At 37.9% G+C, this 26,092-nt stretch overlaps 2 protein-coding genes across 2 annotated transcripts in view; both read right to left on the bottom strand.

The window, feature by feature from the left end:
* The window catches only part of FAM126B (family with sequence similarity 126 member B), a 103,767-nt gene extending 102,540 nt beyond the window's left edge, over positions 1-1,227 (bottom strand). Inside the window, exon 1 of the mRNA XM_014307450.2 lies at positions 1,129-1,227. The gene's annotated coding sequence lies outside the window, so the exon portion shown is untranslated. The remainder of the gene's footprint in view (positions 1-1,128) is intronic.
* On the bottom strand, positions 145-20,594 carry TRAK2 (trafficking kinesin protein 2). Its single transcript, XM_031056224.1, has 15 exons — positions 20,283-20,594; positions 19,125-19,319; positions 14,623-14,693; positions 13,845-13,961; positions 12,475-12,684; positions 10,553-10,631; positions 8,735-8,865; positions 8,457-8,531; positions 7,680-7,817; positions 6,839-6,918; positions 5,935-6,138; positions 5,504-5,802; positions 4,949-5,233; positions 4,624-4,723; positions 145-4,084 (listed from the first exon to the last, which is right to left on the bottom strand). The coding sequence occupies exons 1-15, from the start codon at positions 20,317-20,319 to the stop codon at positions 3,406-3,408; spliced, it is 2,700 nt and encodes an 899-aa protein (XP_030912084.1). The 5' UTR covers positions 20,320-20,594; the 3' UTR covers positions 145-3,405.
* Positions 20,595-26,092: the final 5,498 nt, after the last annotated feature.

Here is a 26,092-nt window from a genome sequence, read left to right as displayed (position 1 = left end):
ATACCAACTCACTTCACTAAGCTTGTGAACAGTATAATAATCACTATAAATTTTAGCCACAAAAAAGGTCTGATTTTAGGTTTGTTATAGACCACTGTAGTAGAGAAGATGGCATCTGGAACAAACCACAGAAGATCAGCAATATACTGAAAAATGGCATGTTATACATGTTTATTATCAAATTTACATTCCACTATGAAACAACAGTAAGTGCAAAAAGCAGATGGAAAAAATACCATGAAAATCCCAGACTGTTCAAACACTGTGTGTAATCCCCTCATGTAACAGCCAAATGAAGCCCAAACACAATTATTTTCCTTCCCTCTCTGTTGCTATTCGACTGCCATAGATGTTTAACTTTGATCACAGGTATTTTTGAGCATGCAGGTATCACTGAGTTTATTAAAAACTAACAGTGAAACTAGAAAGGTTTAAGTTTGTGCTTTAAGACAATTGGAATAAGGTAAATACAAGAATTCCCTTCTGTCTCTTGTAACTTGCACAAGCATGGTAAGTCCTTTCTAGCATCCGTGTTTGACTCAAACCTGCAAGACAACAGAACCCTGCCAAAATGTAATTCTCCATTCCTTCTAGGTCTACCTCTACTCAAACAAAAGATCTGGTGCAGGATGTCAGCCATGCAAGGTTGTCACCTCTCACCTCTCTTATGGGAGACAACAAAAGCCAAATAATTCCTAGAGTCATGGCAACTTCTAAAATGTTCTCAGAAACACATGTTGTTAAAAAAAGGTTTATCTTCTAGGTTTTGGCACAAAATGGTAAACTTGGAGGAAGTATCAATTTTCCCTGTTACTGCAAGCCAGGCATGTTACCCAAACTGTGCATGATGATCCAAAGGCATAAATGCATAACAGAATTTGAATAACACTGCACCACAGCATCAACCAATTGGGTAAACACACGAACACCATGGTATAGAGATTCTTCCATTTTCTTTTTGCCTTATGTAAAGCATCTGATGATACACCTCAGCTACAGAACAAACTGACCTCATAACATCCACAGCATTGTTTGAACTGAACCAGTTTATATTGCTGGGCTATGGAATAGGAAAGCATCCCCAGGAGACACATGCATTTCATTTATATGCTTGTAGATTAGTTTTACCTGAACCATGGTCTGCCAAAGGAATTCTGCCTTAGCTGATTTGCTACTCTGCTGATCCAGTGGCTGGAGTTATCTTATGAAGTGGTTAGAAACACAGTGTAGTACCTTCAAAAATTTATCTGTAACTCAGGTATTCCTACAATAAACACACAAAATGGACGGACTTTTGACATGCTACACACTTCTCTGTTGGTACCAAACTGTCTAAGCTTTTGCTAACTAATTTCCCTGCAAGTTAGAGATACACTGCAGACATACCCGTCCCAGGCCACTGGAGACCAACATGGCACTCCCTCCTTTCACTCTTATCTTATGTAGCTAGGCAAGATACCATGCACAGCTAAGTACATACAAACATAAATACTTATATGAAAAAATTAAATATTTTTCACTTAAAAAACAAAATTAACCCGTATATAGTCTTTTAAATAAAATTCACCTTTTGTAAGTGTAAGATTTTGCTTAGAGAGCAAAAGGCAACTCCAGGAGTTCCGGAATATTTCTGTGCGCTGCTGACAGACAAGCTTCTGCTAAGAATCCCTGTGCAAGTTTGAAGTGGTTACTCCTTTTCCTTTTACAAAACAAAAATATCAAAAATCATCACAAGATCTAAAGAACTGTAAAATCAGAAAGGCCACGTTACAAATTTCCTATAAACAAGGTTAAGAAGCTTCTTTTTCTGCCCTACTCCTGCAGCAACGAGGGTGCTGATGAAGGAGACTGTGCCTAATGGCATATGCAAATCAGTGAGACCGCACTGATGCTTCACACCACACCCCCAGACAGCTGCCAGCTATGGTAACAGGCAAGGTAAACTTAACTGCTTAATCTAATTGTATGGAAACAAATCATTTTATAATGTCAATAGGTACAGTGAAAATTTATATGAAGACTAAGAAGCTGTTTCTATTCAGGTCACTAGCAAAGACAACTTTTTCTTAAGTTACACAAAACATCTGTTGTAGATTGTTCACTTATGATTAGAACCTTGGACAGGAAGGAATCAAAAAAGCAGCACGGGCAGTAATATTTCTATAATTAACACTCAGAAACCAGATTTCTAAAATTAAGTTCTTTTTTGAGTTGGAAAGTCTGCCCCAGCTATGTTCAGAACCACACTCCCTCACTGATCACTGGATTTCAATATTCATTAGAATGCTACAACGAACACTACCTTTTTTCCTCCTGTTTCTATATAGAGACTGGCAAATGTTGCTCTTTATGAAATCTTTTAAACAAAATCCTACTTGAAATGAGAAATAATTGAATGAAAGGCATAAAGTTTACTGAGAACTCTCAAATATACAGAATGTGTACTTGGCAAGACAAGATGCAGTTTTCTAAACTTCCAACAATTCCTTGAAGTAAATGCTCTCCATTTAAGTTTCTAAAAAGAAACCCTGAATCAAGCACCTAGGGTTTATTTCCTTTTGCAATGCTGAAATGTGCCTGAGATATTTGTGTGTGTGTGTGTGTGTGTGTGTGCACACAAAACTATCCTCATTTAAATAGATGCACACTACACTTTGGGAAGATTTCTTAGCTGGATGTACACACTTTTCTGCTTCTTAATTGTTATTCATTGCACATTTCTTTGTGTGCTTTGTTCACAAGCTCTGGAAAGAAACTAACTTCTGTTAATACCTACCTAACACAATTGCACTCTTTCAAAATGTAAATCCTGTGTTTGTAAACTGAAGTATTACTTTCTTACACAGAGCTAAAGATTCTCTCCCCTGCTTCTCAAAGTGAGGAGGAGTTCAAAAGAGCACAGTTTCTGAAATGGAAAATAAAATAATGAAAAAAAAAATCAAAGTTTTCATATTTGTTTGCCACAGAGAAGAACCTGGGCTGCTAATGCTGGTCAGACTGATTGTTATTTTAATACTGTATTTCAATTATGTAGTCTGACTGCAAACAACTAGTAAATACTATGGGTGTATGATGGAAAAAAATAAAATGCCTACACATACAGGTTAAAGGGTTAAAACACTGAAAATGTCTACAATAGTCTTCACTTCTGACTAAGTTAAGACCAGATGCTGAAGGGGGTCTTGAAATAAAGCTTTGGTTTTACCTTTCTATCTGCCACAAAAACCTTCTTCCTCAAACCCAAGCAATGTTCCTTTGCTCCTTGGTCCCAACGCTTGTCTCTTCCACATTGTAACGTGCACATGCCTTCTCCAACGCTTCTGTAACACACCTAACAATGCCTGTACTGGATGTTCATCCCTCAAATTATTTACTGTGCTCTAAGTCAAACACCTTTCAGGCCATTTAGTCTTCCTTTAGTATACCCATTTTTGATGACTGTGTGCAAACAGGAGCTCCCAGTGCTCCAATCAGGGCTGGAAGACTCTGGTTTCTTCTCAGTCCTGCCATTAAGTTGCTACCTGCATTTAAAAACCCAGCTGAGTCCTGCCTCTGCAAGCCAGCCTCTGGCCCCTGATTCTTGCCATGGTCCTGTGTTTCAGGGGGCTTGATCACCCTGGCAATGCCCAGCCTCTTCAGTCTGTCCACGAGGCTCATCTTCAGCTGGCCTACGTCCGGGACGTTCCGGGAGGGCTTTAGGCCATACATTTCCTGCAAAAACGTTTCTGCTGGCCGAGAAGCCAGGAAATTCTCTGAGTGATGCACTCGAGGCTCAAACAGAGGTGGGGAAGGACAAGGTGAACGCGAAGGAGAATTTGGAGGAGTAGAAGGAATGGGAAGAGTTCGGGAGGGCTGCAGCAAAGGCGGTTTTTCTAACATGGGGCTGTCGTAAACCTTGGCAGAGATGCCTCGTTCTTGCAAAAGTTTAGCCAGGCTGCTTGTGCTGCTGAAAGTAGTAGTTGAGTCTCTTCTGTTGGTGAGAAATTCTCCAATACTTAGTCTGTAAGGAATGGCTGGAGTGCTCACTACCGGGTTTCCAGTACTGCTGCCAGTATTCCCCAGTGAAAATGAAGCACCCATGGAGCTGAAAGAAAATAAAAATTAAACACAGAAGATACACACATTAGACATTTTTATACCGGCTCTTCATTTGCCTTTTAGTATACAGAAGACTCAAGAAAAACCTTAACTATTGCTATCAGCTGTGACAGCTTCAGTACTCAGAATTATTCTTCTGAGTATACTTCTGCGAAGTACCAATGAATTTACCTTCTGTGATCACCTGTACTCTATTAGCTAGAATATTAACATACTTGTACAGTTAATTAAAAAAAATATAACAGAATCAGAAAATAAATCACCATGGAATCTTTTTTTCCCCAACAGCTGTATGATACAAGGCAACTGCTACTTAAGAGTTAAAATTTAACTGAAGTTACCTTAACTTGTTTTAACTCTCACTCCAGAGAATTCCAAGTTTTCCTTCATAATTACAACTATTTTTATTAGTAGCATCCTATATGTTGCCTAACTGCCTTAGTATTTTTAAAACTGGTATCAAAAGCCAGAAAGTAACTGTTTAATCCCATGCAGCAGCATTCGCAATATTAGCAGTCCTCATACCTGGGAGTAACTTGAGTGACATCAGATGGGTGAAGGATCCTACAGGTAGTGAAGGTAAATGTGGAATTTGTTGAAGACAGACACTTCCCTGGATTTGAGGCTGCAATGTGAAGAATTTACATCCATTAAGGGTAAAAATAAAGACATAGAAGAATGAATCAAAGTTTAAGACAATGTTATTATCACCATTAATTTTTTGAGTCCTCTTTTTTGAAGTAAAGAACAAGAACAGAAAAGACAGCATTACCACACAATCAAATACTTTCCATAGAGAAAAGGACACTGCTAAATAGACGCAGGAAGAAACACTAACCATGCTTCTTACCAGTGAGTGGTACTGCTGCTGAAGTAATAGGCGGCAGGAAAATCCCTGCCACTGGCTTTGCCAATGCACATTTCTTTTCCTCTGGGAAGGACTGTTGTGCTTGAAATGTTATACCTCCTTCACCCTCTTCCTCATCATCTTCCTCCAGGTCAGAGATGTGGTGCACAGATGCGGTATCATCAGACAGAGGGGTAAAGCCTTTAGTAACAACACCGGGTCTCGGGTCAAGAATGGTGCCGAGGTTGGGTCGAGCAAGCTGCTGCCAATGAAAAAGGGTCTGAGATCCTGGTGTGAGAAAAGAGAAGAGATTCAGAGAGTCATTACCTACTACTGTATGAAGTTACAAGAATGCATTATAAAACCAAGCGCAGCTGGCTGGTGCCCACACTGTGGGCAATGCCGTCCAGTGAGGAAGCAGCCTAACACTGGCTTGGAGCCCACCAAATACTACTGCTTCCTGTTACTGCATATCACACCTAGCTATACACACAATGATTCAGCTGGTAAATATAAAATCCTTTTCTGCTAATGACAGAAGGAAGATCATCCTCTTACCTTCAATGGGTTTGACAATTTGCAACTTCTCTGGTAGGAGAACACGGAGATTACTAGAGCTGGCAGAGAGATCCGTGAATTCTGAGTTTGTACTTGGGGAAAAGGAGCTTTCTGTTGGTGTACTGCAGCCACTAGCCTCTTCTTTCTGCTCAGCCAGCAAATGCATTTTTCGGTCCCACTCCTCCTCGAAGAACTGCTTCTCACACAGGTAGTTCTGACGACGCAGGGAGAGTCTATGCAGAGCTGTGACCAGGTCATTGTCTCCAGGGGTTCCCGGCTGGCCAGGACTGTGAGTGTCTCTGTGAGAAACATCAAATAATAACAGATATTAAGCCCACCAAATAAACTATTTTTCTATTACACAGCACAAGTCCAGTCTGGGTTTAGTTTTCAATTCTTTTCAGAAGAAGGTAACAGGCTGTGCTTCCTACTTTAAATTCTTCTCAGAGCTGCTCCCTGGGACCATCCGTGCGTGGCTCTCCAGGTGGTGCACACCAGACTGGAAGGGCTTTGCTGTCATAACAGCACTCGAGCGATTTGATCCAGGGATTGGCAACGGGGCAGGAAAGGACGGGGAGCGGCTACGGATGATATTAGCAACCTTGACAGTGTCAAACACTCGCTTCTGTTGATCCCTGTGGAAAAGACAAACAAACAAACGTGGTTTTCAGAAGCAAAAAAGATATAATAAAGAAAAAATGTCTGAAAACCAAAGTTTGAAAAGTCTGTGGAGACCCCATTAAAAAGATGTTCAGAAAAACATGATTGCCTAAAACATTCATGTCTTCAGGAGATCTACTCTATTAAGTATCAGAATTACCACTTCTTTACCTGAAAGACCTGAACCTCTACTGATAACTGCTTTAGCCTATTCAAAAGTATATATTTTATTTATTTAATTTGTATATGCTTTCAGAAACACATATTTAGTTTATTACTCCTTACTCAGAATTATGAGATCCAAGAACAGTCTTCAGGGTTTTGAAAACTATTATGTATCTTTCAGCCATAATGTCATTTGTCCAGCAATTTTTCTATAAGCATTAAAAGGGGTAAAACTAGTACTCTGCATCGGAGAATTTGGATCAAAAAGCCTCAAATAAAGAATGAAATAACATCCTTTTATCAATTCCCAGCTTCTTCATAGAATCAAGTAAGAATAGCAAGTTTCAATATTGAAAAGACTACCAAATATTACAAACCTTTTTTTATTTACAATGAAAACATTATAGAGGAAGTATATGCATTTATGGAGTCCCAGAAATCAGTTTCACCTTAATTAATACAAGTCTATGGATAAATATCAAAATAGCACATGGAGACCTGAAAACATACTTTTGCTTGGAGAGAACAGATTCATCAGCCTGACTCAATTCCTTCCGCATTGTCCCTTCAATTTCTGCTGCAAGGGAATCCTAGAGAAAAATGGAAACCGTAAGAGTTGACAAATTAGATTCAAGTCTTCCTTCTGACAATTTTAGCAGAAAGTATCTGTAAAAATTACTTTTAACAATCAGCATTTGTTTGCCCAGTATCAGTATGCTTTGGACAAACCCTTCTGCCTCTGAAGGAAGGGCATGTGGGACAGTTCTCCACCATAACTACACCCATGTGTAACCAGGATGGGTTCAGTTTTCCTTAGCAACATCTGCTTTTCCTTTGTGTTTCTTTATGTACTCTGTATATTGGTTGCTTTAGTTAAGCTACAAATTTTAAGAGCACTTCTTACAAGTGTACATGAGTGATTCTGTAGACACAGAGCAACCAACCAAAACCTGAAGAATTCCCAGATATTTTGAGTATGTGAGATGCTCTGTTTCTTAAAGAAACACTGTTGAGTTATAAAATTCACACTCACATCAAACAAGACACTAGCACAACTGAGCATAAGCTATAGAACATGCCAATTCCCGTATTAAACAGAAATGGCATATAAAAAGGAAAAATAATTGCAGTGTCACCGTATGTCAAGAGAACAGTTAGTTTCCTAACTAATTTCCTAAATTTCTCACAAGTGTACACACTGAAGAATTGAAAAACCAACAGATCAGCTCCTTTGCCTACTACAAAGTAGTTCTGGCTGCAGTTCCTGCAAAGGAACTGCTCCTAGAGCAGTTGTGCTGCTAGAGCTGCTCAGTGCCAGAGCTGTGTGTGCCACACTAGAGGTGTTGGTTACCACAGGAAATGCTCCACGGCACTGCGAGTGGCAGAGACAAGCGGCAGAGCTGGCTCTGCTGCGCAGCAACTTCACTTCCTCCTGGGACTCGTGCAACATGCCCAGACACTCTGCATTCCGATCCTGAAACTCATGGAGCTGCAAGAGAAGAGAGGCCATCACATGATCTCTTCAGAGAGAAGACAGAGTGAAACTGAATGAACTCCTACAGTAACCTAGAATGGCTGACTGGACACTGTGAGATTCTTCCAGCTGCAGGGCACATGCCCACAACTGGAATGGACAACAGTCAGCACAGCACCCGTAGCAGTTTTACTGACAAACCAAATTTAGTGAATTTCATCATACTTTTTCCTCAAAAGAGGAAAAAGTATGATGAAATTCAAAGGAAATTACATTGAAAAAATGCAAATACACTAACTACTGATGCAAAAGAAGCAAAAAAAGAGAACTGCCTTAAAATCTAATGAGCCACAGTACTGCTGATACAATCAGTAATATTCACACTGAGGCACTCTTTTTCTCATAACTAAGAATAGTAAGGCCTCCCTATTTGAAACACACTCCTTGCCTTTTATACTCCTATGAACTACACAAATATTTGTGTAGGGTTAAGTAAAATAATTATTCTTTCCCTCCAATCATATGACTTAACACAATGAAAGATTAAAATCCTACATAATTAAAAAAGCAGTAGTTCCCACTCTCTCTTTTTTCTTTCTCCAGTATTCTATCCCAAATATTTATCTAAATGTATGTTATAGAAGTCTTAAGTACCTCTGCTGTCAGTTGTCTCTGAGCATCTTTGGAGGCTTGTAAGTGAAGTTTCAGCTCCTCCTTCTCAATCACATTCTGAAAGCACAAAAAGGTGCTCATCATTTTCTCAGCTGATTTCCCTGAGAGACTGATCCTCTGCCAGACTTTCCTGGAACAGCCACTCTCTTCCAGTACAATCCGTGGCTTGCCAAGTCCATTTTTGCCTGCTGTGAGCACTGGCACACACATGCTGCACACACACCTGTGCACACACAGACACTTTATCAGCATTCCCTTACTTCTTTGAGTTTATGCTGAAGATCAACAATCTGGGACAAAAGGGATGAGATCTCTTCCTGATAGCGAATCACCTCCTCACTCTTCTCTGACAACTCCTCTGTTATCCTGGAAATCTGAGCATTTGTTTGCCCTACAAAACACAAAAGGAACTTAGTCAAGACCTTCTCCCACAAAAAAAACCCAAAAAAAACCAAAAACCCAAACCAAAAACAACTCCAAGCCAAACCTAAATCCCAGAAAGGATGAGTGAAAGTCAACAACAATCTGCAAAACCACCAATTCTCTTAGGAAATCAATTCATGATACAGAAAAGTAGATGCCTTAGAACATCCATAAGGAAAAGACTAACAGTGGGGAGAAGGAGGAAAAAGAGATAATTTCAAATGCAGGTAATAATGTATTAAGAACTAAGCATGCAGAATCTGAAATACACACAATCAGTATGTGAAATGACCACAATAAAACAATTTCAAATGACATAACGACACATGACCAAGGCCAGACTTGGAATATGCTGGAAAAGTCTGGTTCTGAATTAATCTTGTTTAACTACCATTGTAAGCAAAGGCATTTTTTCAAACCTTGTCAACTGTAACATACACTCTTGATCCTAGTTGCTATCTATTCCCCAAAGATCCACTGAATACAATTCCCTGATTCTTTTTTTTTTCCTTTTAGCAAGGACTTAACAAAGTGAGATGATAAAGCAACTCCAAGAGCTGAAATATTTTTATGCAGTTAGCCTTGTTTGTACACTTGCCCTGAAAGCATTGCAAAGTCATAAGAAAGTCTGATCAATCTAGCATAAAGGTCACACTACAACTTTAGTGCTTGTACCTAACACATTTACTGCAGAACAACGCCCTGCTTATGGGCCTGTGAGCATTTAAGCTCAGTCAGATACCTTTTTCCTGAAAATGCAAATTTTAAAGGTGTAGGCAACACAGCTTCAGGAGAAGATTTTTTCTGTAAATCTAAATTACCTAGCATGCCTACTCATGCCATAGAATTGAATAAAAAAGTGCACTTACAGACATTCTCACTGAAGGAAAACAGGAGAGCATATTTGAACTAACTCCTATTTGAAAAGATGCATATTTTCTCAGTGGGATCAGAGTAAATTAACCAACTAAGTATCAATTCATAGTATTTTAGGACCATCTGTAGCAAGAAAAATAAAGCAGCAGCCCAGTCTTCTTTATGGGGGGATGTAGAGAAAAAAATAATCTTACACATAATTTAAGGTTATTATGCACAAAGCAAGTAATACATATCAAATGACTACAGATAAAACAAGGTATTGTTATTTATTGTTTCAGAATACTTAGCATTTATGTAAGAGCAGCTGCAAGTCTTCGCAAATAAGCAGTCCCCAAAGCAAACACAAATAAGTGCTCTAGACAAATTAAGCCACTTGCTAATTTAAATGCTTTGGTTCATAACATATATTCTAAAACTAATATGTTCATAGTTTTAAGATCTATACATTGACCTGTTTCAGTGTCAAGTGTACTGAATATACAAGGAGAATATTTTGTTGATTTTCTAATGTCTGTAGGCTTCAGTTTAGAAAGTTATGGACATCACCTTTTATATTCATTTTTCCCTTCTAAACATGACACACACAGCTGAATTTGAACGCCAGAAAAACCTGATGAAATACAGAAACAACCTTCCACTTGGGCAAAGGGCAAGACTTCAATGATTGGCATGAATTACTGAAGCCCATTTTTGGATTCAGGATTAACAAAGAAGGTGTAGGCACCAGGTATTTCACCCACCATCCTGCCATTGCAAAATACAGCCTGGATACTCACGGAGTTCTTTGACACAGTCATTGACCAGCTGTTGCTCCTTCTCTTCATATGTAATGGTTTCTGACTTCAGATGGCAAGCCTTTGAGAAAATTATTCATTCATCAATAACAATTTCAGTTTATCTATAATGTTATCAATTTTACATCTAAAATTATTGCAACTGAAGAGTCTCCCCTCTCTTTAAAAACTCTATGCAACTGTGTTTTCCACCATAACCTGTTTCCCAGAATTTTACAGATGTTTCATGTGAAAGACAGATAGACACATGAACAAAGCCTGATCTCTCGTCTCTAATAAAAAAATTGTTGCAAAAAGACATAATTTGGGAAAGTGCTCAGGAATTATTTGCATACAGTGACACAAAATAGCCATGTGCTTCAAGAGAAACCCTGCTGCTGGATTTAGAACACCCTGATTATTTGTTTCACACACAGCACATGCTGTCAGTTGGATGTACCTTGGATCTCAGAGCCAGGTTCTCCTCCTCCAGCTCTCTCAGTTTATCCTGCAGGACATCCAGCTGCAATGGGTCGTGGCACACAGTGAAAGACTCGTTGAAACGCAGTGGTGTGGAACAGCTGGAATCCGTCTCGCTCTCCTCAGAAGCGATGGAAACGATGCGCAGCAGGTCATCCTTCTTTGCCAGCTCATGCTGCAGCTGGTTAACCTAGGACAAGTGAGGATCACCATCATGTGAAATACACTTTACATACACAATATCATACCGTGTTATTTATGCAGCCTCTGGAACATCACTGCTCCTGAATAGCTCACACCTCCATTTGTTTACAGGAAGTTCACAAAATTGTAATTTTACCACAGCAAGGGAGACAGAAAATTCAAGACACCACAAAAATGAACAACAGAACCTACTTTTAAAATAGTTTACTGCAAAATCATTTTCCAGCTGTCTCATACATTATTTCATTTTAATATGCCAGCTATCATTTTGATTATGACCATTACTCTGAATTGTTGAGTTCCTGGAGAAAAGGATTGAGAGACAACTATTTACATGTACAGAGTGGTACCTTCCAGTCTGCACATTAAATGACCCATAGGACAATTAAAAACAAAAGAAGAGATAGATCTCATTTAGATAAAATCTATTTTGCTTATCTACATTTTTATACGAATACCTAAGTTTATGCAATCCTACAGCTGATTATGAGCACATCCTTGTCACCAGCACACTGTTTTATACAAGCAGCTAAATCAATTTCACTGTAGCTCACACTACATCTCTTGACCACAGAGTTATTTGTCAACTATTTAATTCTTTCTTTAAGGAAAAAAAAAACAACAAAGAAAGGCTAGATCAAGAATTTGTTCTTACAGGAAGAGATGGAGTGAAGATCTTGATCAGAATTCACTTTTCATTACATTTTATTAATGTGTTTACTCTTCGTGTAAGCACCCCATTAACCAGCTCACTTTCTGTCTGTTTCCTCACCTGTGAAGTTATGTAGCAGCTCATGTCAGATACCAATCTCTTATTTTGACTTATATCAGTCCATTTTTAGTTGAATGGTGGGAAATCAGATTTATGGTCTGATATACCCTAATGATATCTAACATTCTCATAATTTCTCAGTAATTACAATATGTTGTCTTCATATTCAATTCCTGGACTGCAAAATGTGATTTAACAATGATTAGGAGAATGACATCTAAGCACACTTCTGTAGTCCAAGAGCACCAATCACCCCAAAATGATATATTTCTCTTAATCCTTTTACCACCATCATAAATGGGAAAAAAATGAGAGAAAAAAAAAAGGAAAAAAAACCTAAATAAAGGAAAAAAAGAAAGAAAAGCAAGTACTTACTCTAGCCATGTGCTTCAAGAGAAACCCTGCTGCTGGATTTAGAACACCCTGATTATTTGTTTCACACACAGCACATGCTGTCAGTTGGATGTACCTTGGATCTCAGAGCCAGGTTCTCCTCCTCCAGCTCTCTCAGTTTATCCTGCAGGACATCCAGCTGCAATGGGTCGTGGCACACAGTGAAAGACTCGTTGAAACGCAGTGGTGTGGAACAGCTGGAATCCGTCTCGCTCTCCTCAGAAGCGATGGAAACGATGCGCAGCAGGTCATCCTTCTTTGCCAGCTCATGCTGCAGCTGGTTAACCTAGGACAAGTGAGGATCACCATCATGTGAAATACACTTTACATACACAATATCATACCGTGTTATTTATGCAGCCTCTGGAACATCACTGCTCCTGAATAGCTCACACCTCCATTTGTTTACAGGAAGTTCACAAAATTGTAATTTTACCACAGCAAGGGAGACAGAAAATTCAAGACACCACAAAAATGAACAACAGAACCTACTTTTAAAATAGTTTACTGCAAAATCATTTTCCAGCTGTCTCATACATTATTTCATTTTAATATGCCAGCTATCATTTTGATTATGACCATTACTCTGAATTGTTGAGTTCCTGGAGAAAAGGATTGAGAGACAACTATTTACATGTACAGAGTGGTACCTTCCAGTCTGCACATTAAATGACCCATAGGACAATTAAAAACAAAAGAAGAGATAGATCTCATTTAGATAAAATCTATTTTGCTTATCTACATTTTTATACGAATACCTAAGTTTATGCAATCCTACAGCTGATTATGAGCACATCCTTGTCACCAGCACACTGTTTTATACAAGCAGCTAAATCAATTTCACTGTAGCTCACACTACATCTCTTGACCACAGAGTTATTTGTCAACTATTTAATTCTTTCTTTAAGAAAAAAAAAACAACAAAGAAAGGCTAGATCAAGAATTTGTTCTTACAGGAAGAGATGGAGTGAAGATCTTGATCAGAATTCACTTTTCATTACATTTTATTAATGTGTTTACTCTTCGTGTAAGCACCCCATTAACCAGCTCACTTTCTGTCTGTTTCCTCACCTGTGAAGTTATGTAGCAGCTCATGTCAGATACCAATCTCTTATTTTGACTTATATCAGTCCATTTTTAGTTGAATGGTGGGAAATCAGATTTATGGTCTGATATACCCTAATGATATCTAACATTCTCATAATTTCTCAGTAATTACAATATGTTGTCTTCATATTCAATTCCTGGACTGCAAAATGTGATTTAACAATGATTAGGAGAATGACATCTAAGCACACTTCTGTAGTCCAAGAGCACCAATCACCCCAAAATGATATATTTCTCTTAATCCTTTTACCACCATCATAAATGGGAAAAAAATGAGAGAAAAAAAAAAGGAAAAAAAAACTAAATAAAGGAAAAAAAGAAAGAAAAGCAAGTACTTACTCTGTCTAGAGTTTGTCCTAACTGTTCCTCCAGTGCTTCATTCTGCTCCATCAACAGATGGTTGCGCTTAAGGAGGGCTTGTCCAATTCGTGCTGCCAGTTCCAGGTCCCGATCCTTCTGCTCACAAAATGAGAAAAAAAGTTTCCTTTTGATCATGTAAGGTTTAAGTTCAGAGTAGCTTTAGATTCTCCTAGATATTGCTCAATGCATCAGCTCTGAGATCTCCCTTCCCTCTCAAATGGATCAACACTGTTAGAAAATTATTAATGCTTCATCACTTGGATCCAGAACACATCCATAACTGTGTTTTTTGATACAGCATATTTTCTTCCACAGTCATTTGCAGTAACATGAGGGGAAAGCACCAAACCCAGGGACAGTTCTGGGTTTTGTGCTGAGTACAAAGATTATGTGGGCTCTGTTGCATCACACACACACACACACACACAAAAATCACACTTAGGTCTGTGGCCTTCCCAGTGACACCTTCTCCAGAACAGACTGCTCAGCTTAAACAGTGGTGAAAGGGTAGAAGCAGAGGAGCACCAGGAAATCAGAAGAAAGCTGCTTCTTTCTTATACTCAGTGGCTTCATGGGTGCCCATAGTTTTGTTACATTTTGTTTCTGAGGTGGTGCAAGCAAATGGGCAGCTTCTCATTACCCATGTGTTTGATAAGCAGCTCTTGAAGATAACTGAACCAAAATGGTCAGCAGCTGAATAAAATCCTGCCTCAAATACACTCCCTCAACTGCATTAACACAGCAGAGACAAGCATACCTCAGCTAACAGACGTTTGACCATGTCAGCTTCACCGTAGTCTTTCTGCTCCACATTATCTGTGCCAAGAACTGGAGAGACAAACATGCTTATTTTATTGAAGGGAAGACAAGAAGATTGTGGGAAGTGGGAGAGCTGAACTCAGAGGATGTTGTTTATATACAAATACAGTACTTGGCTGACGAAGCTAGCAGAGGCTAGGAAAATGCATCTTCAATTTCAGAAACGTGAAACAATACTTATTTGGGAGACTGATAAATGAGGTATTGAACATTTGCACCTTTCAGCAATGTTAACTAAGACTTGAGGTGCTCACACATCTTTCAAATTTAGAAAAACTCCTAAGAGCAATTTTTTGAACACAGCTAAGCAATTAAATCCTCCAGCCTGCTGGGAAGAGAAGGAGGAGTATATTGGAGAATATCCAAATATAGTTAAACACATACTTTAACCCTGAAGCAAAATTCCCACTAGGCTGTGTGACAGCTGTACACAGGAAGTATGGAGACCCCTGAGACAAGTCACGAAAATGCATTTATTTAGGGCTTGACCATCTTGGAAACAATTAAGAAGAAATGAGATAATGTATGTCTGGGTTTTAGATGTAGCAGTAAATGCTATCTTAGTAATCAAGTGATTCCAATGTTTGAAGAGTTTGCAAAACTATTAAAAAACTGAGAAACAGTAGATTGGAAAAACAAGACTGAGTGAAGAATAAGCAAAGCAAATGAAAAATTGTGACACCTCTGAACAAAACACAGTGCTAGAACTGCAAAGCGTTGGTCTGCTCTAGTTAGTGTCCTGATAAAAAGATTGTAGTAACAAAGGCATCTTAATTACCTTGTGCAAATTTGTGAGATCCATCCAAGGAGGAGGAAGGAAGTTCAATAAGAGCTAGAGTGACAGATAATGAAAGATATAGAGGGGGAAAAAAGAGAACAAAGGAGAGAAACAATTAAAATGTAAGGAAATAGGTAATTTTCTGCCATGCATCTACTGCAATCAAAAAATAAATGCATGTGCAAACATAGTTTTTTCACTATTAACACTTTCTAAGGCCTTTTGGGGAACCATTTAAAAGTAATATTCTTCAGAAGCAGAATTATATATCTCTCTATCATGTGATGAATGTTTGTGCTAAGCTCAACAGCAATCTGCTATTTTTGCTTTATGAAGCCAGGATCATTGAAGTGAAGAAGGCAGCAATATAAATTTAAGAATTACAGAAGTAGCAGCTTCAACTGACCATTTAAGTTAACCTTTTTCAAAATTAATTCCATCATCACTGAACTGCAAAATGAGATTACTATAGATTTGATCTCAATATTTCCTTCACTCTTTCACCTTGTTTAAACCTCATTCTTACTCTGAATACACAGTGGTATTGCTTATCAGTTCTTTTCTTTGTTTTGTTGAGGACTGCAGACTCAGTTATGAGATAGTAAAGTGCCAAGCTAAAGGGCACACTAACTTTATTGCATATGTTATATAAGCTGTCTATACCCTTTACATACATAATGCCCACAGTAAACCTTTTAAAGCATAACACTCCAGCTATACTAAGATAAAATTCAAGTTGCATTTTAGTAACAAAAGGAACATTTTTGTAATTTTGAAAGACAGGAGAACAGGAAGAACAACACAGAAGGAGAAGTTTTACTGTTTCTCTAAAAGTTTAAAAGAAAAATATATCAAAATAACAAACCAAATGCTTTTCATCAAGTAGATCAATAAGCATGAAAAGCCAACACATACTGTTTAAGCATGCAGGAGCTTTGAACTTAAAAAACTGTCACTTACTAATTTTAATACTAATTGTATTTCTAAGCAGGGAAAAAAGAAACTCTCTACTAAATTTTAAGTATGTATCTATCAGTAGCATAAAATGCATTTGGAGGACAATTTTACTGTACTACTTGGTTGCTGATGCTGGCTGCTGAAAGGGGGATTCTGAACCCATCTAGCTTACTAGTATTTGGAAAATTAACTGCACATATATAACTAAGTTACAGCCATTACAGGCAGAATATTATAGCCAGCTATCCTGCAGTAACTGTTCTTAGCAGGTGATTTCAAGTTATAAGTTTCTATCCAGTCCCTCTAATAAAAATTTACACTAATTCCATACTAATCCCAAGGTTACTCAGGTAGGTAAGTTCCTAAAATCAAGAGCAAATATCTTTACTCCGATAACTAAAATCACAGAACCAACAGGTTTAAAACTTAGGTCTATATTAATTTCTGTGTTTTCTCTCAGTACAGGATCAAAACTATACACAGTTTATTAGAATTCTCTCTTGAGAATACATGCATGTGCAATACTCACCTTGCCAAGTGAAAGTTGCAATTAATTCTTCATTTTGGTTATAAATCTTGTTATGTTGTGCCATGACCCTTTATTCACACATACAAAGTAGTTCCAAAGAGAGATCTTTCGTAATTCAGGATTTCTTATGCTAGCACAGTTGAAGCAGAAGATATTCTTCCACCTCACTGAAAACATTGCCAATGTGAACCCAGCTGACAGACCTTCTTATAGGCAGTAGCAGCCATAAAAAGAGGAGGAGCTCAAGTGCAGTAACTACTGCGTTGTTTTGGGGCTTTCTTCTCAACAACAAATTCACTCAAACAATATATTTAGCATTCTCTCTCGGAAAAAGTTATAAAAATGTTTCCATACATATATAAAGGGGGAAGAAGATACACAGCTAAAACCCCATGTCATGCTTCATGTCACATTTATTCCCAATTCCAGGCAACAAAGAAAGATTAAAATTTCACCTAACAAGTTATTCAACAATAATTATAACTAGAATTTGATTTATATCTGTATTTGTCTGGGACTCTCACAGTATGCCCCTGTAGGTTACTAGTCTCAAAAAAGCTACTATGATTTCAAGTGTAACCAAGGTCGGGACAATTTCTAGGTGAACCATAACCCATATTTATGTTGAGTTTACATGACTCAGCAGTTACAAAAGTGTTCTTAAATGATACAAGAATTAGTTTTATATGTTATGCTTAACAGCTATCTTTTAATTCAATTTCAGTCATTGTTACAAGAAAACATTAATAGCTTAAAACTGCTTAAAAAACTTCTACAAGCAATTTACTGTTTTCAGAGGACACCTTCTCTATTTGAAAAGAACTTCCCTCTAGGAGAACTAGGAAGACAACCCTTTCTGCAGTGCCTTGACAGCCAAATAATACACAACAGTCTTCATGAAAACTTTGTTGATAAAACCCCTCCCTCTCCTGCAGGTTGAAAATGCAAGCTCACCCTGACTGAAGGTCCTTTGGAGCCCTGCGCTTCAGCATGCAGGTGAGGCGCTGAGCCGAAAGCCTCGGCAGAGCCGTGTTTCATGTCAGGCATGATGAGACTCTGATCCCACCTCCTTATAATTAACACTGAGAGACAAGTACACACCCCTCCAACCACACAGCTGCTTCCAGTGAACTACAAAAGCATGCACTCGACTATAAAATCATTTATGCTTCAATATTAGTATCAGAAACAGTCTGAGCAATAAACATTAAGAGGCTTTCCAAGTACTTTCGACAGTTAAGAGTTCAAAGCCTTCAAGATCAACTCACAACAAGGTCACTCTAAACTGTTGAGTACTGCATTCTTGGGAGGTGATATTTTAATCTTTGTTATTCCTTTGCTATGCACCCTTGGGAAGTTTAAACTATGAAGAACAATGACAAAAAAAAAACCTTTTAGAGGTGGTATGTACAAGGAAGAGGTAATCGTTACAGATTGTATATAAATAACAAGTTCACTCTTCTCTGTGGTTTGTTCCAATAGTTCCAATATATGGAGGAAACAGCATTTCCCCATTTCTCTGAAGAGATTACAATGCATTCTCTCCACAAGAAAACACTTAGAAACTACAGGCAATTGAGTGTTCAATTATTTTGGCAACTTCCTATTCACTTGCTTTTTAACATATTACAGGTTTCTTCATGTGACTGAAGCTGTCCATTTGCCTCTTTATCATTTGATAGGTTTAGGAGTAAGTTACTTAGTATTTTCAGAACTGGAAGGCAGTGATCAACACTGATCTAGTACCCATCCATCTGCCATTCATCCCTTTTCTATCTCCAGAAGAAACCACTGACAGCACTTCACAAACATTACTGACACAAAACACCCGGGGAACATCACTAAATCAACAACAGTGCTGTCAACATTCCTGAAAACAGAACTGCTTCACACTTGTACCTCTTGCATGAGGTATACATCTCTTCTAGCACAGTTCTAGGTTCCTGCCTCTTTCTCACTATCACATGCTCCCATTCTTACTTCAGTGTGTAATCTGATGATCAGGCAGTCATTAAACATCCTAAGTCAGCCATTAGAATTGCAGTGTGAACCACAAGCATGTCCCCTGAAATCAGCCTTTTCTTCCACCTGTCCAAAGTTTTTCAGATTTGACCATTTCCTAATATTAACAGTAACTGTTTAACTCCAGTATTTGGGGCAATAACTCCCAACTCACTCATGTAACGGAAGGAGTCCTCCTCACGAGCTGGAGAAGCCACCTCCGGCAGCCGGCCGTGGCCAGCCACGGGCTGAATCCAGTCTGCATTCTCATACAGGTACAGAGAGTCCACCCGTAACTTGTAATCTGGCAGCTGTTCTTCCAGCATGTCCACCAGCTCCACCTCAGGAAGGTCCTCACTGGAGCACCCATCTGAAAGAGAGGAAATGTCAGTAATAGTGCACTGTTAAACAGATGTAAAATTTAATAGTGTTGCTACAGTACTATACAGTTTATGTACTATAAAAAACTTCATAAATCTTTGGTAGATTTGGAAATAATTATTCTTGATTTATAGTGCAATATTTGTAAGTTCCTCACCCCCAGCTGATCCCAAAACTTCCTGAAAAGATGGTATACTGTGTCCCTCCAACTTCCTGAATATAATGTATGTAATAAGTTTGAATTTCTATCTTTGCCTCTTCATTGAGCTAAAACACAAACCCACATTTTACCAGCTAAAGTCTCATGGACTTTTCATAGCTGTTACACTTCCCTTTTCTGAAGGAAACTCACATTTTTCTTGTTTTTCTGTTTTATGCATTGGTTTGATAATGAACATAGATGTAAACAATCTTAAAAGTAAGCAAAATCTGAATACTGCTTTGAAATCAGGGAACAAGTATAAAATTTCATTATAATCCTTATGGAATCAGACTCTGAGAAACATGATACTAAACCCCCTGCGATCCAAGTTTATGGTACTTGGATTGTCACATAGTAATTGTGACGAGATTAAGGTACACACAATCTATGTTGTGTGTGTACCTTAATCTCATCACAATTACTGCAAAAAATCCCACATTAATACTAAATTGGTAAAATATCAGTGGTATGCAATGAGTATCTTTGTAAGATTTCCACTCAGGATGAATGCTATCTGCAGTACCTTTCAATGGAAAAAACACCAATGATGACTATTGACAGTAAGAATTTTACAAACAGTATTTTACAGTGCGCAGTGACTTTACATGTGAGTCTAATGTCACTGTTTTTGTTCCTCTGCAATATCACATAAGCAGAACAAAGAATGTGAAACATAAGGTTGTCTTCAGGTTGGTGCTTTATGACATGTTAGACACATTCAAGATTTGTAATAGTAATTCTTCAACTTACCAGGGATGCTGTCCAAGCCCCTGGGATCAAAACTCATGAGTCCTTCCTTCACAGCTCACTTCCTTGGAAAGAGCATTCTGTAATCAAGTTGTGCACCATTCCTTCATTGCTTTGGTAAAAAGATGCCTTTGGTTTAGAGACAGAGTAAGTGAGAGCCATCCAGCCACAGAGACTCACAAATCTGGCATCAACTCACTTCTGTAGGCTGGTTCAAACTCCAGATCTACTGCCATCTTAGGACATGCCTATTTCATCTGGGATACTGATCAGTAGAAGTATTTCGTGTAAGCTTCACCAGCTTCTCAGCTCACCCATCACCTAAATATAAAACAAAGAGAATGTCAAGGTTTGACAGATTTCACTCTTTCAAGGGAGACAGGTAAATTGGTGTAACTTTCGCTTTTTCAGTCTGAATTTTCCCTCTGTACTATAACTGATTATTAAAAAAAAAAAGGCAAACAAGCATTTTATTTCCAGTTTACACAGTACATGTAAAAGGTACCATTAAAATATGTTTTCTCCCTGCAGACATCTCACCTTAAACATGGACTTGGTCAAATATCTCTTTGTCCGTACTATTCATCTTCTTTCATATAATATTTAGTGTATTCAGGTCATTCACTGAAATGAGGCATTTCCTTTTTATGCTAACAGACAGCAGCTCCAACTAAACAGAGATTTCCTTCAGGCCACTACATTTATTTAAAGTGATGGATTCTAAAGGCAGGATTTTAAGAACATCACCCTTAACATTCCTATTGTTAAAAAATATAAGTTTTACACAACCGTTTGCTTGAGTCTCTTTTCCTTTAGGAGCCTGTTAATTAAAAATTGGACCTATCACATTTACTTTGTAGATTGTGATAAAATTTGTGTTTTCTCTTCAGGAGGAACTCAGGTAAACCAGAAAATGAAACTACTGTGACTGATTCAGATAAGCTATCAGAAGAGTTTAATGAAGTAAAAACACACTTTTCCTTTGCCAAGACTGATGAATTACCTTCCATATAAAACAGTAGTTCTAGATGACAGATAGGTATAAAATTGAAGAGAAAACAAGCGTCCTTTTCCCTCCTTTGGCATTCAGTTAACATAAAATTCTCTTAAAAGTCTTCATTAATTTAAAATTTGCTCTTAACACTTTCCCTGAGATCTCCAATCATCAAGCACAACAATCAGAGGTTTGTTTTGCTGTCTGTAGCGACCTCTTATTTGACAAGATTAAAATGGACAGTGCAGGAGCTTTTTAAAGCAAGCCTGGAGCCTGCCAGTTCATCTGGTCGTAGACTTTGGCAGGGGACCAAAAAAGAACTTTCTTCCATTAAGGTCAGCTCATACTTGTGTGCAGTATCTTCTTGTTTTGTCATTAGTTTCTTTATGTATGTAGCCTGTTTATCAGTTGTAATTATTATGCATATTAAACACTTAATAAAAAAACTTGAGATTTCAACAACATTTTCTATCTGAATGTATAGATGTTTCTAGCACTTTAAGAAAATTTTCTAGAGGCTGTTTTTTAAATGGATTGCTGAAAAGCATAAACTATACATATCCCCTTCTCTATAACAACTTAATACAGCATAATAAAAGACTTTTAAGAAGACTGCTATAGATCCACACATGCAAATGACTTTATTTTGTAATAAGAAGAGTCACTATACAGCTAGACAAAGGTCAGCATAGGACAATTTCTTCACAACTCTAACTCAGGCTTTTTCCTTTGACTTTTAAAAATGTAAAAATGAATGCTGCTACTTCTCAAGATTGGTTTTAATCTCTCTTCTCAGTGCAAAGCAGAAACACTATTAGCAGCAGGTCAATCTCAGTTCAGCCAAAGAGAGAGGGGGTGAAAAAAAAGGTGATCTGGATAAATGTTTTCTAGAGCACCAGGCCAACACCAAGCTATTGAATTGAAAGGGCAAGGTCATTTGGGAAACCTTTGAGAAGTTTACTACATAAGCAAACACCATAAAAGTTAATGCTTGCATTCCCAGTGCTTCTCATAGCTTTAGTTTCCTGTACCATAGGGCAACTTCTGTAGAAATTCAAGCACTGGGCAGTTCCACCCTGAAAGTGACTCCATGACCCTTCTACACTGCAGCTATAAAACTATTTCCTAACTGCAGATTCCTCCTGCAAGTCAAAACTATGATTAAATACATTTAAATAAACCCCATAAAATTTATAACGTGGCTTTAAAATATATGACCATGCTATAAAAAGATGGACTAGAAATTAAAATTGTCCAACGTGCAGAAAGACATGTCCAAAAGAGAAGCTAGAAAACTGTCTCAGGTATTGATTTATATCTTTATTTATAAAGATTATTTCCACTGTCAATTTACTATATTCATTCTACACTGATTTACTTCTTATCAGTTTTGTTCCCCTACTCCCTCAAAGGCCAATTTCCCATTTATGTTCACATCTTTTACTAACAAGTTAACTGAACACAGGAAAAACAAGGGAAATTCAAATATTGGAGAATAACCCATATGCAGGGGTGGTGCTCTCAGAGGGCTTTCTTCAAGGAAGGTTCATGAGAGATGAAAATATCAGACAACATTTTACATACACACCTATCCCAATCTTAGTGCTTCTGTACTCTCTAGATTAAATTTTACTTCCCAATATGTGTCTAGCATTTCAGCTACCATTTGGCTCCAAACAGTGAGCTAAAACCTGGAGTACATATAGTACACTTCTTGTAGAAGTCAAAACTATTCCTGCACCTTCTGAATCAGCCCAAGTTGCTCTAAAGAGATTTTATCAATTTTTCCTTCAGTGAGTCAGAAGACTCTAGTGAAGATTAACTTGAAAAAGCAATACTGACTAAAGTCTTAGAAAAAGATAATATAGTTAATAAAGCATTGAAAATTGTTCTTGTCTTTGTAAAAGTATCACTTTGAGCAATTTCAGATGGATGCAGAAAGGGCACCTCAAGATAGAATATAATTCTGAAGACATTCTACTCCTACTACTAGAGAAACTCTAATTCAAATCTGCTTTACAACTGGAAACCACAGACAATTGTATGTGTTATTCCTTTGTGCACAAAATTAAAAATGTATGCAAAATATCGGCATCTATATTGACAATATCCAAACTTCAACATAAATAAACAATTATTCCTGCTATTTTTAATTTGTTGAAAGCAGCTGACTCCTCACAAGTACTCGGAAAGACTAAACTAGGTCTGCTCCTCTGTACAATTCCAGGACGCAAGACATTAGGTCACAAGTAACACAAACAAAATTTTAACAAAGATTCTAACAACAAAGAAGATTCTAACTTGATTAACAGAGAAGACAACATTCATTATTTCCAAAAGCAAGCCAAATAAATGAGCATACTATTCTCACATGCCAAATTTTAGTGCCATGTAAGTATGCAATTTAAAAAATTGATTCAAGTCATTAACACAGTACTTTTTTTCCATGCTAAAATTGGAATGCTGTCAAGCCAGCTAATAGCAATCAACATATTCTGCATCTCAAGGTTAATGAAACAGTTCTATTCTTATAGCAAACATGACCACACTGAATTGTTGCCAAAACATTCCTGGGACCAGCGCTCAGAAGCAGAGGCCAAATTCTTCACCACCACCAAGTAGGAGATGAAGGACAAAGGATTATCAACTGAAAAACAAATCTATGTGAATACAAACATCGCCTATCACAATCAACATTTGCTGTGTGCCTAACACCTGTTATTTTCAGCCAATATTATCCCTACAGAAATCTATTTAGTGCTTGTGTTTCTTTCATGTAAGGAAAAAAATATTTAAAGGAGTATGCCAACATAATCCTAAAACCAACTGCAATAATCATAAACAACCCTGCAACAGACTTTCAATCATTAAAAAAGGTATAAGAAGAAATTAAGAAAACAAACAAAATAATCCCGCCCCCATCTTCTGGGTTGTTTTTCTTCTGGGATGAGGGAAAGGCTTCAGAGGGGAAGCTGGAGAACATCTCTTGGAGAATCATGAATCACATGGGGATCATGAAGCCAGCCACAACATTCCCTCATCCTGTTTTATCTACTGTTACACCAAACCAGGCTCACTTATTCTCTTTGTCATTTGTAACAGCTTATGTTCTCCAAAGTGGCAACACTACCTGTTAAATACATGTATATATGCTCTATGTACAGGTATACATACATATTGTTGAATACCACAGCTTGACAGTTAAGATTTATTTAAGTCCTACCCATTTGGAGGTTGTCTTTATCACCCTTAGTACAATGTAAAAACAGCAAATGCCTAATTGAAGTCTCTCTTAGTCTGAAATTATGAGTGCTACCTACATTAAAGACACACACTATGTTTAATTAATTCCTAAATTTTTTATGTAAATGCACAATCAAAACATTGCTATCTGTATGCATCTTTTCTCACAAATTTTCTTTTTTCAGAAGAAATGATGTATATACCCAGTTATGTTGTCTCAAAGGAAACAAGAACTATCATGAATTGCCTATTTGTTTGTTAAGAGTATAAAATACAATAAATGCTCGAGGCTTTGTACTAATGCCTCACTCTGCTAAGTTCCCTGCTAATATTTCATTATAAAGGTTGCAATCAGCTTCTTTTAAAACTCAAGCTTGTTTTGTATAAAGTATACTTGAAGGGAATTTGAATAACACTTAACTGAAATCACTAACAGTTTCAGTTGATGCATGGCTGATCACCCAAAAAAGTAGTCTCAGTTCCTTGACCTACACCCCATCCAGCGCTCAGCATTTTAAGTCATAATTCTGTATGAGAATTAACCAAACTTATCTATATGACTCAGTCATCAGAATATCACTAACAATCAAACAAAAAAAAAAAAACTTCGCCTTCTTTTTTGTAGCCATATCTGTGAAAATGCTCTATTTGTGGCTTCTTGGAAAACTAATCAACAAACCACAATTATCATTCCTGAAAGACAGCACTTCTACTACACAATATTAATTCCAAAAGCCCGCAAACCATTATTATTAGGGGCAAACCACCATCAGGAAAGTGTGTGGTTTTCCAATGCTCTTCAAACTACATTTTCAGATACTCATAACAGAAATCAGATAAACAGATACAGCTCTAAAAATCACACTGCCATTAGAGTGGAAAAATATCAGGTACATGAAAATAATTTTTTTTCAATTTCGCTCCAGGGTCAGAAAGGCAATTAAAAAGAAGTTCTGCCTATTTTAACTAAGAGCTACATCTTTTGAAAGAACACAAGTATCCAAAAACAAACCTAAAATCTACTGTTGCTTTCTAATGTTGCCTTAAGTTATTAGCATATCAAATATCTGCATCAGACTGTCATAATCAAGTCAACAGTAACTGTGAAACACAACCAAGAAATAGGCACCTATGCAACAGCTGAAGATTGCATTAAAGATAAAAACACGAGCACGCCACTCCACATACACTTCACCACTAGCAAGGACGACAGAGTAAACGACACTTACTGACAGACATTGGTACTCCAGTTTAATCGGCTAATAAAAATGTAACAATGTGATTAAGAAGTTGCTAGCAGCCAAAATTTCCTTGCCTTCCATACACAAGCAAGACAACAACTAAGATGTCACCGAGGGCTGCCTGGTGTTCGCGGTGACACGACCCTGCAGGGAGCCCGCTCGGTGACGGGCACCCCGGGCCGCTGAAGGTCACCCTGGCACCGCCTGCGGGCACCGCCGCCCCCGCTTACACTGAACAGACGGAGCTCAACACAGCGCTACGCTACATTAAAGCATCACCACCGCCAAAAGAGTCCTGTCAGCTGCCAACCCGGACGGGCGCCGGAATTCCTCCT

This window comes from Geospiza fortis, unplaced genomic scaffold (genome assembly GCF_000277835.1).
Source record: "Geospiza fortis unplaced genomic scaffold, GeoFor_1.0 scaffold112, whole genome shotgun sequence".
NCBI classification, from domain to species: domain Eukaryota; kingdom Metazoa; phylum Chordata; class Aves; order Passeriformes; family Thraupidae; genus Geospiza; species Geospiza fortis.
The sequence above is the reverse complement of the archived record's forward strand: the minus strand, read 5'-3'. Positions and strand labels throughout refer to the sequence as shown.

Coding starts and splice junctions, on each gene's coding strand:
- TRAK2 (XM_031056224.1), bottom strand. CDS start 20,319: ATGAGTTTTGATCCCAGGGGCTTGGACAGCATCCCTG. Junction 14,694..19,124: donor GGACTCCTTCCGTTACATGA/GTGAGTTGGGAG, acceptor TTGTCTCTCCAG/TTCTTGGCACAGATAATGTG. Junction 6,139..6,838: donor TCTGTTCTCTCCAAGCAAAA/GTATGTTTTCAG, acceptor TCTTTTCCACAG/GGATCAACAGAAGCGAGTGT.